The 13,327-nt window shown below is 46.1% G+C and overlaps 1 protein-coding gene across 8 annotated transcripts in view; it reads right to left on the reverse strand.

Moving 5' to 3' along the window:
• Nucleotides 1-13,327, reverse strand: part of MPDZ (multiple PDZ domain crumbs cell polarity complex component) — a 175,900-nt gene that overhangs the window by 12,898 nt on the left and 149,675 nt on the right. For 6 of the 8 annotated variants that reach the window (XM_040417155.1, XM_040417153.1, XM_040417157.1 and 3 more), the window contains 4 exons: nucleotides 11,945-12,031; nucleotides 2,215-2,308; nucleotides 1,497-1,537; nucleotides 122-244 (listed from right to left, as the gene is read on the reverse strand). In XM_040417155.1, the coding sequence (XP_040273089.1) occupies nucleotides 122-244; nucleotides 1,497-1,537; nucleotides 2,215-2,308; nucleotides 11,945-12,031 (345 nt within the window). The remainder of the gene's footprint in view (nucleotides 1-121; nucleotides 245-1,496; nucleotides 1,538-2,214; nucleotides 2,309-11,944; nucleotides 12,032-13,327) is intronic. The other 2 variants (XM_040417156.1, XM_040417160.1) reach the window with 1 other exon arrangement.

Genomic DNA, 13,327 nt, shown 5'->3' on the forward strand with positions numbered 1-13,327 from the left:
CTATTGCTGTGTATTCTTGACACACATCTCAGGCATATGTACGGAATACATAACTGATCATTACATAGATAACAGCTAAGAAGTCACTGAATGACAATTGAGTTGTTGAATTTATACATACCCTTAGTTTTTGTGTTTGGGCCACAACTCCATTTGCATGCATCATGGCTATAAAAATTGGTACATCTCCTAGAGGGCTGCCAACTCCACCAGCAATGCTGATACCCAGCGAATCTGAAGGGCCCTGAAAAAATAACAGTCTTAGTATGGATAACCTTGGTGACCTGTGTCCTACTAAACCTAATACCAAGAAAACAAAATACGTTCAGCTTAGGGTACTTTCACATTAGCGGCAGGACGGATCCGACAGGCTGTTCACCCTGTCTGATCCGTCCTGCCGCTATTTCACCGTGCCGCCGCTCCGTCCCCATTGACTATAATAGGGACAGGGGCGGAGCTCCGGCGCAGCACGGCAGTTCGCGGTGAGAGGCCGCCGGACTAAAAGGTCGGACATGCAGTACTTTGAGTCCAGCGGCCTTTCGCTGTGCTGCGCCCCCCCCTCCCTAATATAGCCAATGGGGACAGAGCGGCGGTCCAGCGAAATAGCGGCAGGACGGATCCGACAGGGTGAACAGCCTGTCGGATCCGTCCTGCCGCTAGTGTGAAAGTAGCCTTAGGTGGCAGTATTACATAAAATAGCCTTAATAGCACCTTTAAGAATCTTTTGAATGAATGCTTGTTCATCGGGCCATCGCAATTTTTAAGAAGGCTAAAAAAAATAAAAAGAAAAATTGCTTCCTAGTGGCAGATCATGCTGTTTAATCACACTCTGCTGGCAAATAATGATTCTGTATGGAGATGAGCGATGGCATCAGCGATCACTCCTCCCCATACTCTGGAAGAGATCGTTGCATGTAACAGAAGCGGTCTCCTCCACTGACAAGCAGGCAATTGCCGGGAAGGAACGCTTCCTTCCCGACAATCATCAGCCTTATCTGCTGGTCTAATACAGGCCTTATCTGAACATTAAACGGTGAAAAACTGTAATTAAACCTACATGGAGGACGAACAATTGCAGTAGCAATCATTTGTCATTTATGAAGTCTCCATAAAGGCCCTTTATACAAGAACTTGTAGACTATAAAAAACATTCAATCTCACTTATTATGGCCACAAATTGGGCCATAAAAACGCCATTAGTGACCCTACCTTTAAGAGGTAGAGCTTGAGGCTCCAAAGCAAAATCTGGAACTGAGTACCCCACTAACTATGTGCCATATATATATATATATAAAAAACACTGTGTCATCTAATGTGGCAGACACACCACTGGGCCCTCTCAAGGACCACTGCTTCTTCTGCACCCCTATAACTATGCCGATACAATGCTTATCTTTTAGGAACATTGCCTAGATAGATTATAGATATATATATATATAGAGATACTGTGTGTATAGTTATGTTCCACAGATATTGCATCTTCTACATAAAGATACCTTTATGATTTCAACTGTCCGTAGTCCTTGGATGTCAGGAGCTGCAGAGGAAAACAAAACGCAAAGTTGACGTGAAAAGAACTATGGATATACTGCATATGGAACAGAGCCAGGCTGCTAAAAGTTGGGAAGACAAGGTGACCTCTAAGTAGAAAATTGCGTAAGAAGAATTGCACACCACAAGCACTGCCAGCCACTTAAGCTGGAAGAAAAGGTCAGCTCATTTTTCAGTTTTTGTTGTTTTAAACAATTAGCACTAAACACTTTATCGCGTGTGACAAGGTTACGATGCTTGGGTAAAGTCAATTTAACCTAAATATCTTCTTGATTACAGATCTTCTATATTAAACATAATTTACAACACTAAACAATGTCTCACTGCCAAGAAATAAAATAACACCATAACAATCTAAATATATTACCAGAGCAGAACTTGTACTAATAATACACACATGACAATCCACTTTTATAAAAGAGTATGTCACTTTCCATCACCAGTCATTAAATTCCACCCAAAAAACATTTGCTATGATTAAAATTGTCCACATTCATCAACTTGTGTACAGACATCTTAAAAACTGGCCACATAGAATTAGAACGTTGACGCAAGTGGACAACCCGTAGACATAAGCTTCCACGAACAAGAACTTGAAGTCGGTGAAGATTGATAGATATAGAAGGATTCCTAACATTTAAGAACATTAACTGTAAATCTTACTTTCATTCTTTTTGGAGGTATTCTCAAGTGACTCAGCTGCTAAAGAACCAGGCGGAAAATTGAAAGATGTAAGACTACTGCTGCCATCACTGACCTACAATAAAAAGAAAAAAAAACGGTTTACACCAGTCCTCACTAGACCAACAGACAGCAGCTCATAAAAGAGCATCTTGTAAGACAGGGATATCAAACACTAAGACAACCATTTCTAAAAGGCCTCTTAACTGACGATATTAAAAGGGAGTTGGTTATAACTAGAGAAGAGAAAAGTTTTGAAAATTTTGATTTCGTCATGAATCGCAATAAATCAGGTATACCCAGGCCACACTGCCTAATCATATTCACCTTACTTGATGGCCCAATCTCAGTGTGAAGGATTGGGAGTTAAACTGCAGGGAGAGTGTATCACCATGTGCATTACGTTCTAGTGTACCCACATTCATAGTTAATCCGTTCTGTAGGTACTGTGCTGTCAGTATTACAGGTGTAATTTATCGCTGTCTACATCACTGTAGAGTGCACCAAGATTCATAGCTAACCCCTTCTGTTAAACAAAAAGAAAAGCATACAGCACCCTTCAGAAAGGCAAAAAAAACGTGTGAACCCCTGCAGGAACTGTGTCCTAATGGCTCCTTAGTGGAACAAAATACAGAAATGGAGGCAGCGTCAATAAATTAGTGGAGAACAAAATGTTCTTTTAATGCATGTTGGTTTGTGTGGCAGTCCAAACACATGCTTTTTAATCCCTTCTGTTAGCTGTAGATTTACTGTGCATCAGTATTACAGGTCACTGTTACTCTCAGGACTAATTTATCGCCATGGACTTAACTGTCATGGGGCCACTAGTTGAATCTTGGTACACGGCACAGAGTAGTGACAATAGTGGCCCCGTGACAGAGTGGGGAGTGTTGGCAACAGCAGCAGTAACAGTGACACTAGTAGCCCCATAAAACAGTAAGGATGGGGGCCAACAGCAGTGGCAGTAACACGGACAATAGAGACCCCATGACAGAATGGGGAAGGGAAGGGGGGGGGCAGCAGTGGCAGTAAGGCTGTGTTTACATGCAGGACTTTAACAGCCTCTTTCACACAGTCAGTATTTTGCATCAGTATTTGTAAGCCAAAAACAGCAGTGGGTCCAAAACAGAGATAAAATGTAATGGAAATATATGCATCTCATCTATGACTTGAACCCACTCCTCCTTTTGGCTTATACATACTGATGAAATACTGACCATGTGAAAAAGGCCTTAGGGATGCTCAAAATACAGGATCATTTTTCTAATTTTTCTGCCCCACTCCCCATGACAAAGTGAGGGGGAGGGGGACAACAGCAGTGGAATACATCACAAGATGGTGGCAGATCACAGTAGTAGCAGAACCCCAAAACAGCAGTATGATAGCAAGGCCCAGTGGCATGCATATCCTTTTTAAAAATTTAACATATACATATCAGTAGGCAAATAAGCCCCATTATAGGAATGGCAGAGGCAGCAGGTGGGTGGCAGCAGCATATGGGCAGAATTACTCATTTTGCTGAATGTTGCGGTGTGGCAGCACACTACAGTATGATCATTAGTGGCAAAATTCTGCATCAGGCACCGGCATCTGGAAATCCAGGTTGATCCATGCCTGATTCATCTTTATGAAGGATGGTCTCTCAACATTTTGGAAGGAAAGGCGAGTTCTCTAAGGGGTAACTATGCCCCCCCCCCACCGCACTGAACACCCGCTCTGATGCCACACTACTGGCTGGGTAGGAAAGCATGCTCATGGCAAAATCGACCAGTTGGGGCCACACTTAAAGAGGATCTTTCATGTGGCAAAACATTGTGAACTAAGTATCATGATCTGTACAGCGGCGCCCAGGGAACTCACTGCACTTACTATTATCCCTGGGAGCCGCTCCGTTCTCCTGCTATGCCCTCCGGTATGTTCGGTCACTTGGTTATAGTAGGCGGAGACTTAGTTATAGTAGGAGGAGACTTCCCTTGTTCTCCTGGGCATCTTCTTCTCCCAGGCTGTAGTGCTGGCCAATCGCAGCGCAGAGCTCACAGCCTGGGAGGTTTTTTTCTGCCAGGCTGTAAGCTCTGTGCTGCGATTGGCCAGCGCTACAGCCTAGGACAAGGAGACGCCCAGGAGAACAAGGGCAGTCGCCTCCTACTATAACCAAGTGACCGAACATACCGGAGGGCATAGTGGGAGAACGGACCGGCGCCCAGGGATAATAGTAAGTGCAGTGAGATCCCTGGGCGCCGCTGTACAGATCATGACACTTAGTTCACAATGTTTTGCCAGATGAAAGGTCCTCTTTAAGTTTGCATTCCCAATAGTCCAGGGAATCTTGGATCATGGGCGACAGGGTGCAGTCCAAGTATGCCACCACCTACTGGTTGAGGTTCTGCTGCATGTCCTGCTGCTGGGTGGTTTCTTCAGTAGGCGGCTGAAGAAAACTGCTCATCAGAGACTCCAGACTGAAGTTGTCATGGCAGTGCAGGGTCTAACAATGAAGATAGGCAGTAGCCACCCCCCTGCCAAATCCTGATAATGCGGCTGTCACTACACAAACATGACAGCATGCATCTGGCCATTTGTGCAAGGGAATCAGTGGACGTTCCTGACTCCCCATCTGCATACTGCCACGGTCTGCCAGGGTAATCTGCATCGTCTTCGTCAATACCCTCCAGCTCCTCTTCTTTCGCTTATAAACCAACTAGTTGTGAATATAATTTCTGAGCGTTTATGTTTTCTTCCTCCCCAGGGCTCAGATGGCTGTGAAATGGAGGTGCCACATCTTCTGTCTCCTCACCAATCAGATTTGTCAGCATCCCTTCGAGGACGCGAAGGAGTGGAATGACATCATTTATCCCATACTTTTTCCAACTGACAAATAAAGTAGCCTCCTCAAAGGGCCTGAGCAAACGGCACATGTCACGCATGAGCTGCCACAGGCTAATCTGGAAATTACACACGTGGATCTATCAGTCTGTAGCATTAAGAAATCATTGACCATCTTCCTCGTACAGGTGGTCTAACATATGGAGCGTGGAGTTCCAACAGGTGGAAACGTCGCATATCAGATGTTGGGAAAGTGAATTTTGCCTTTACAGCCCAAGGGGCACGTGTTTTCCAAGGTAAGAATGGTTGAAGTGCAAGCACAGTTTCCTGGACATTTTTAACAGCTCTTGGAGATCAGTGGAAGACTTGAGGGTGATGACGAGAAATAAGATGTGCGCCACGTAGTGTGCATGGGTCAGCCCTCCCTGACGCAGCACAGACAAAATGTTCTTCCCGTTATCAGTAACCATGGTTCCTATATCCAGTTGGCAAGAAGACAGCCAGTGTTCGATTTCTTCTCCTCTCCCAGTGTGGCTCTGTTCACCAAGGCTGACCAGGTGCACAACCGTGTGACAACGCCTAGCTTTGCATAGGTGATATGCTGCAGGACCACTGTAAACTGTGCCTAGAGGGGAGGGTGGGAACAAGGTAGAGAATGAGGAGGCAGAGGAGTACATTGGCACAGAAATCTGGTCAGGAACCACATTTACCCAGTGGGCTTTGAACGACATATATAATCCTTGATCATAGTTACAACTCCACACGTCAGCACTGGCATGAACTCTACCAGACACCAAGAGGCCCAAGGACTGGCCCACCTTCTGCTCAACGTACGTGTGCAGGGCTAGTACAGCTTTTTTGGAAAAATAATGTCAGCTTGGGACTTTCCACCTGGGCACAAGCCATAAGTTCTCTGAAATGTGCAGTCAACTACATGGAAAGGGGGGGACTTTTGCAGCAGCAAGTTAGCCAAGTGCACGTTCAGCTTCTGCGTCGTTGGATGAGTACACGCTACTATTGTCTTTTTGCAATCGCCTCGATGATTGCTGTAGAAACAAGTGACAAGGAGTAGAAGAAGCATCAGAAGCAATAGACGACATTGAAGTCGATGGGAAGGAACGACAGCTTCCTTCTGCTGACATTGTCGAAGCCTGACTGCTGCAGAGGGGGCGCGGACGGGTGGAAGATGCAGCGGTTGATAAAATCATATGAGTGCAGGACAATAGCACCAGGGGCGGCCCGACGTGCACAGCATCATTGTAATCTATGATGCTGTTTGCTCCCGTGCGCACGATCAATGCCGCTCCGGGACATATGGCCCGCTCACGGACCGTATGTCACAGAGGGCATACGGTCGTATGCAAGAGGCCTAAATGAGTGGCAGTTTTCCCACGCCACTTTATGGTGACGCTCCAAGTGTTGATGAAGGGCCGTCATGTCAACATTAGCACCATGGCCGAGCCTCACCTTCTGCCCACATATCCTGCATACCGCCACGCTAACATCCCCCAGCGATTTGGTAAAAATTCCGACAATGCCAGGTATGGCATTTTCCCTCCTCAACTGGGTGAAGCCTACCTGCCGCTGCTTTTATGAACCCATGTACTGCTAGTGTGTTCCTCATAGGTAGTCTCCCGAGTAGCAGATGGTGTACCCCACTGCTTCCACCCTGCTGTCTCACGGCCACGCTGCTACCCTCACCACCTGATGATGACTGCACACTAATCATTTGGCTCCCATGTGTGATCGGTTACATCATCTACATCTGTTTGGTCGTCACTCGTGTCACCCTCACCTGTCTCTTGCGCACGTCCCTGACCTCTCGCAACATGTGCTCCCACCCGACTGTCATCGTCGGTAGTTGCACGCCTAGAGGAGTGAACAGCGGATCTCTCCTCCAAGCCTGTGCTGGCCTGCAACTGCTGACTATGCTTACAATGCTTATCCTCTCTGAAAAGCGGAGCAGAGCCGGCAGAATACATTTGGCTAGCAGAAGGAGAAGCAAAAGCAAGAGGCAGGTCCCAGGGCTCCAGATGGCGACCAAAATGGTCGCCAATGCGACTTAGAATTTACAAATGGCGACAAGACTTTTTAGTCTTGTCGCCATTTGCGGCTCTGCCGTTGAATACAGCTGCGGGCACAGGAGATGATAGTTCTCTGCCCCGCTGCCGATGTTCTTCTCAGCAGCGCAGTGGAGAAGGAGTCTCTCCCTCGCCCCTGTGCTGCCGCCGCCTCCGCTAGTAAGAGGAGAGACGGGAGGAGGGGAGGGGCTGTGGCCACTGCGCCACCAATGAAGATAACTGACCTGTTAATACAAATACAGGAGGCGGGAGCCAGAATCAAATAGCCGGCACCCGACCTCTATGACAGGGGGCTTCGATCAGCGGCAGTTAACCCTTCAGGTGCGGTACCTGAGGGGTTAACTGCCGCTGATCGCAGCCCCCTGTCAAAGAGGTCGGGTGTCGGCACCCGCCTCCTGTATTTGTATTAACAGGTCAGTTATCTTCATTGGTGGCACAGTGCGCCCCCCACCCCAGTATAATAAACATTGAGTGCGGCCCCCCCCAGTATAATAAACATTGAGTGCGCCCCCCCCAAGTATAATAAACATTGAGTGCGCCCCCCCCCCCCAGTATAATAAAAATTGAGTGTACCCCCCCCCCCCCCCCAGTATAATAAACATTGGTGGCGCAGTGGGAAGTGCCAATGAGGGTTAAAAAATTTTTTTATTTTAACTCACCTCCTCCAATTGATCGCGTAGCTGCCGGTCTCCTGTTCTTTCTTCAGGACCTGTGGTGACGTCACTGAGCTAATCACATGGTCCATTACCATGGTGATGGATCATATGATGTACCAAGTGATGAGCACAGTGAGGTCACCACAGGTCCTTTGACAGGTCCTGAAGAAAGAACAGGAGACCGGCATCTACGCGATCAATTGGAGGAGGTGAGTTAATTTATTATTATTTTTTTAACCCTCATTGGCACTGCCCACTGCGCCACCAATGTTTATTATACTGGGGGGGCGCACTCAATGTTTATTATACTGGGGGGCTCACTGCGCCACCAATGTTTATTATACTGGGGGGGCGCACTCAATGTTTATTATACTGTGGGGGGGCGCACTGCGCCACCAATGTTTATTATACTGGGGGGGTGCACTGCGCTACCAATGGTTATTATACTGGGGGGGGGCGCACTGCGCCACCAATGTTTATTATACTGGGGTGTTGGGGGGGGCGCACTGCGCCACCAATGTTTATTATCCTGGGGTGTAAAGAATGCTATTATTTTCCCTTATAACCATGTTATAAGGGAAAATAACACAGTGAATAGACTTTCATCTTAGCAACCGTGCGTGAAAATCGCACCGCATCCGCACTTGCTTGCGATTTTCACGCAGCCCCATTAACTTCTATGGGGCCTGCATTGCATGAAAACGCAGAATATAGAGCATGTTGCGATTTTCACGCAACGCACAAGTGATGCGTGAAAATCACCGCTCATGTGCACAGCCCCATAGAAGTGAATGGGTCCGGATTCAGTGCGGGTGCAGCACCTTCACCTAACACATTGCACCCGTGCAGAAATCTCACCCATGTGAAAGGGGCTAAGGGTGAATAGGACAAGGGTTCCAGCCCCTAATGGGGCTAATAGTAAGTAAAAAAAAAAAACAAAAAAACACTAAGGCTACTTTCACACTTGCGGCAGTGTGATCCGGCAAGCAGTTCCGTCGTCGGAACTGCCTGCCAGATCCGCCGATCTGGATGTGACTGAAAGCATTTGTGAGACGCATCCGGATGCGGATCCATCTCACAAATGCATTGCAAGGACAGACCCGTCTCTCCGCTTGTCATGCGGACAGACGGATCCGTCTTGTATCTTTTTACACATTTTTACCGGTCTGCGCATGCGCAGACCGGAAGGACGGATCCTGCATTCCGGTATTTTGAATGCCGGATCTGGCACTAATACATTCCTATGGGGAAAAATGCCGGATCCGGCATTCAGGCAAGTCTTCCGTTTTTTTCGCCGGAGATAAAACCGTAGCATGCTGCGGTTTTATCTTTTGCCTGATCAGTCAAAACGACTGAACTGAAGACATCCTGAACGGATTACTCTCCATTCAGAATGCATGGGGATATGCCTGATCAGTTATTTTCCGGTATAGAGCCCCTGTGACGGAACTCTATGCCGAAAAAGAAAAATGCTAGTGTGAAAGTACCCTAAAATATTAAGTTTAAATCCCCCCTTTCCCAATTTTACATATAAAATATATAAACAATAAATAAATAAACATATTACATAGCGCTGCGTCCGAAAAGTCCAAACTATTAAATTATTAAAAAATATCTCCTATGCGGTGAGCATTCGCCATTTTTTAGTCACCTTGTCACCCCAAAAAATAGGATAGGACTGTTCTATTATGGGCCGAACGTTTCATAAAATGCGAAATGCACGTGGCTTTTTTGGGTGTTTTTTTTATTATTATTTTTTTTTCCGCAGTATTGAGTATCGCAATACTTTTTTGTGGTGACGAAAGCGAATCCAAATTTTGGTATCGAAACAACCCTACGCCGATCTGATCGGCGTAGCGTTGTCACGATACCAAAATTTTGATTCAGTTTCGATTTGGCGACTAAAAATGTAATTTGGCTCCTAAATTTTTCAGTTCAGGAGCCAATGGCTACAAGTTTTTTTTTTTGTCTGGAGCACTGGGTCCAGGACAGGCGAGGGCACAGAGGCGGTTCCTGGGCAATGCCAACTAAGTGTGATGTCAGAGGGACCCACCGATTCCTGGCTGTCTGTATCCCTTTGTATAGTTCAGCTGGATTGTTGGTCAAAACATGACCGCTGGATGACAGTGGCAGCTCTAGCCTGTTGCTGTGGCTGGTGCTACCACCACCCCTTCTTCTGCTGCTACTTGTGCCAGTTACACGCCCCTACCAAATATTCTCCTATTAATAGCTTTCTGAAACACTGTCCCTAGTGCATAAGCGCTTGTTACATCTTTCCCTAAATTCAGCTTACAGGGAAATGGTGGAGACCGCGCTGAACAAGGCTTTTATAGGGCTGTGACATCACAGGGGATGGCTGCCGATTGGCTTCCTGCACTGCATTATGGGTGATCTCGCATTCCTGGGCTTCTTACTTTCACAAGTCATGATTAAAGGCATTCTGTCACCAAGTTTTAGGCTATAGAGATACGGACATGCACGGCTAGATCGCCTCTAGCATGTCCGCAATATACCTGTCCTATAGGGCTGTGTGCTTTTATTTTTCTTTAAAAAAGGATTTTAGAGATATGTAAATTAGTTTTGTAAGGTGACCAAGGGGCTGTACGAATCTTCCTGGTGCCCAGCCACGCCCGCCTGTGAAGGAGCCCAGCACCGCCTATGTCCTCCGAATCTCCTCCTTTCGTCATCGAGAGATAGCCGAAAGGAGGAGATTCGGAGGACATAGGCGGTGCTGGGCTCTTTCACAGGCGGGCATGGCTGGGCACCAGGAAGGTTCGTACAGCCCCTTGGTCACCTTACAAGACAAATTTACATATCTCTAAAATCCTTTTTTAAAGAAAATAAAAGCACATAGCCCTATAGGACAGGTATATTGCGGACATGCTAGCGGCGATCTAGCCGTGAATGTCCGCAGCTCTATAACCTAAAACTTGGTGACACAATCCCTTTAAGAACAGTTTTGTTTGAAACGCGTTGACTTAACAGATGGATGTCACTGGATGCGGTTGATTTGCTGCATGAATATTACCACGCACAGCTTTACATTTCCTTGGTGCTGGATCTTTTCTATTAGCCTTCTTACTTTCACTTTGTAACATGTGCAGCAGCCATTTTAGAAAAAAAAATAAAAAATAACGTTACCACAAAGCACAAGGAAATTCGGATTCGTGGCGAATCTAATTTTTCCGAAACCTCGGATCGAATTCTACTTCGGATGCTTTGATTCGCTCAACACTAGTTATGACCATGGAAAACTGCTGACAGCGCTCGGTAGGAGCCAGAGGTAGTGGAGTGGTGAGAAAGTGATGTTTTAATCTGCCAGGTTATGCTTCTATAAGTGCCCTGGAGTCCATGCTTTATTGTGAAGTGCTCTCTGCATTGAGCTGCGTCACAGCCCCTCCTCTCTCTGCTGTGTGTAACAGCTCTAATGGTCTCCTGCTTTGATGCTACAGCTGTCACTCAGTGTTGGGGGGTGGGGGTATGAACCAGCTCGATACAGAGTGCACAAAGCACTACCCGGTAAAGCTCTGCCTCCTGAGTACTTGCAGGAGCAGAATCTGGTTCACATCTACACTAAGGCCTCATGCACACGACCGTTGTTTTGGTCCACATCCGAGTCTTGGATGCGGACCCATTCACTTCAATGGGGCCGCAAAAGCTGCGGACAGCACTCCGTGTGCTGTCCGCATCCGTTGCTCCGTTCCGTGGTCAGCAAAAAAAATATAACCTGTCCTATTCTTGTCAGTTTTGCGGACAAGAATAGGCAGTTCTATCAATGGCTATCCGTGCCGTTCTGCAAATGGCGGAACGCACACAGACGCCATCTGTGTTTTGCGGACCGCAAAACACAAAATGGTCGTGTGCATGAGGCCTAATCTTGATGAACAAAGCTCCGCAAAAGGTACTGTATGTTTGTCCTGCTGTCTCCAGTTCCTACCTAGCGCTGTCAACAGTTTAGTATGGTCAAAACTGCTGACAGACTCCCTTTTAGAGATAAGATAGGGATTATTGGAGCAGACACTTTTCTGAAAATCTTGACAGTTTTTCCATTAAAGGGGTTGACCCATTACAAACACTTATCCGTTATCCATAGAACAGGTAAGTATCTGATCTAAGCGCTGTATTTTCCTTTTTTTCTTTTTTACTAACACTCACTTGACTGCTCTGTGAAGTCCTCCTTTCAGAGTGGAAAGGCCCAGCTTTAATTCTTCCGACTTCTAGCTTTACGGTACCTAAGGAACACTTAATAACAAATATATATTACTGTAAAAATGTCCACAGTAAAATATCTTCTAGTTATCTTTCCCATTGTCTGAAATGTTGTACTCCGTGAAATCCCTGTTTCTAAGTAGTAACCATTTTGTAAGTATTAGGGTGCCTTCACATGCTGCAGATTTAGTTGCAGAATTTTCCACAACTTAAAATTCATTTAAATGGGGCAGCAAGCACATGGATTTCTGCAAGCTCCATTTACCGTAGGTGAATCGAACAGATATTCAGTTGCGGAAAATTCTGCAACAAAATCTGCAGCGTATATAGGCACCCTTATGAGGTGGGTTCATTACTTATGTCATCAATATACGATTACAGCACTCACCTATTTATACAAAGGAAGAGAATAGATAGAAAGGAAAATAACTACAAACACTAAATTAAAATATTAAAGACTTTTTGACCCCTCAAAATGCTAACACCACTAGACAGGTGATGAGAATACAAGTGCACTCATAGCATAAGTGAGAAAAGGAAGTATGAATTGCTCACGCACTGAGCCGTCACTGGACAGTGGGTTCTCCTGGATTCCCTCCCCACAAGCCCTCCACTGAGTGATGGTTCTAGTGGCTGCCTGCATCATAACACGTTTTCCGTTACACCAACATAGCCATCTTTACACTTGTATTCTTGTCACCTTCTAGTGGTGTTAGTGCTTTTGGGAAGTCAGATTCGCTTTAAATGCCCTCCATAGACATTCGGGCTGCCTGCAGTCACCGCTAGAGGGGGCATGGGAGATACAACCGTACACTTAACTTTTTAAAATATATTTTTTTTTACTAAGTATCCACAGCATGCCCCCTGATGCATCCATCTTCTGGTCCCCGCGCTGTTTTCATCCGACTGCCACAAGCAGCCCATCACCGCTAAAGCCAGTCATTAGCTGGAGAGGGGTCATTTCTTAAGACCGGTCTTTTAGACGCTGGTCTTAATATCCCCTAAAGCTGGCGGTGGATCTGCTGGAGTTAGGAAGAGGTGCTGGCCTCTACATAACATCGGCGGATCCACCGCCCGTTCTAGACCTTTTTCAGACCTGGCGTGAATGGTAAAAAAGTTGCAGATTGTGGAGCAAAGGACCTCTGCACCGCAATCTGCGCCAGAAATATGCCTAATATAGGCATATTTCTGGTTAGTAAATGATCCCGATAGTTTTAAAAAGAGCAGAAAAAAGGTGGTCATTCAGTCTTAGAAAATTAACTATTTAGGTTATCAAAGAATGAAAGCTGTACTCAACACAGCAAATATATATTTAGGGGATCTCATTAT

This window comes from Bufo bufo, chromosome 2, assembly GCF_905171765.1.
Source record: "Bufo bufo chromosome 2, aBufBuf1.1, whole genome shotgun sequence".
NCBI classification, from domain to species: Eukaryota; Metazoa; Chordata; class Amphibia; order Anura; family Bufonidae; genus Bufo; species Bufo bufo.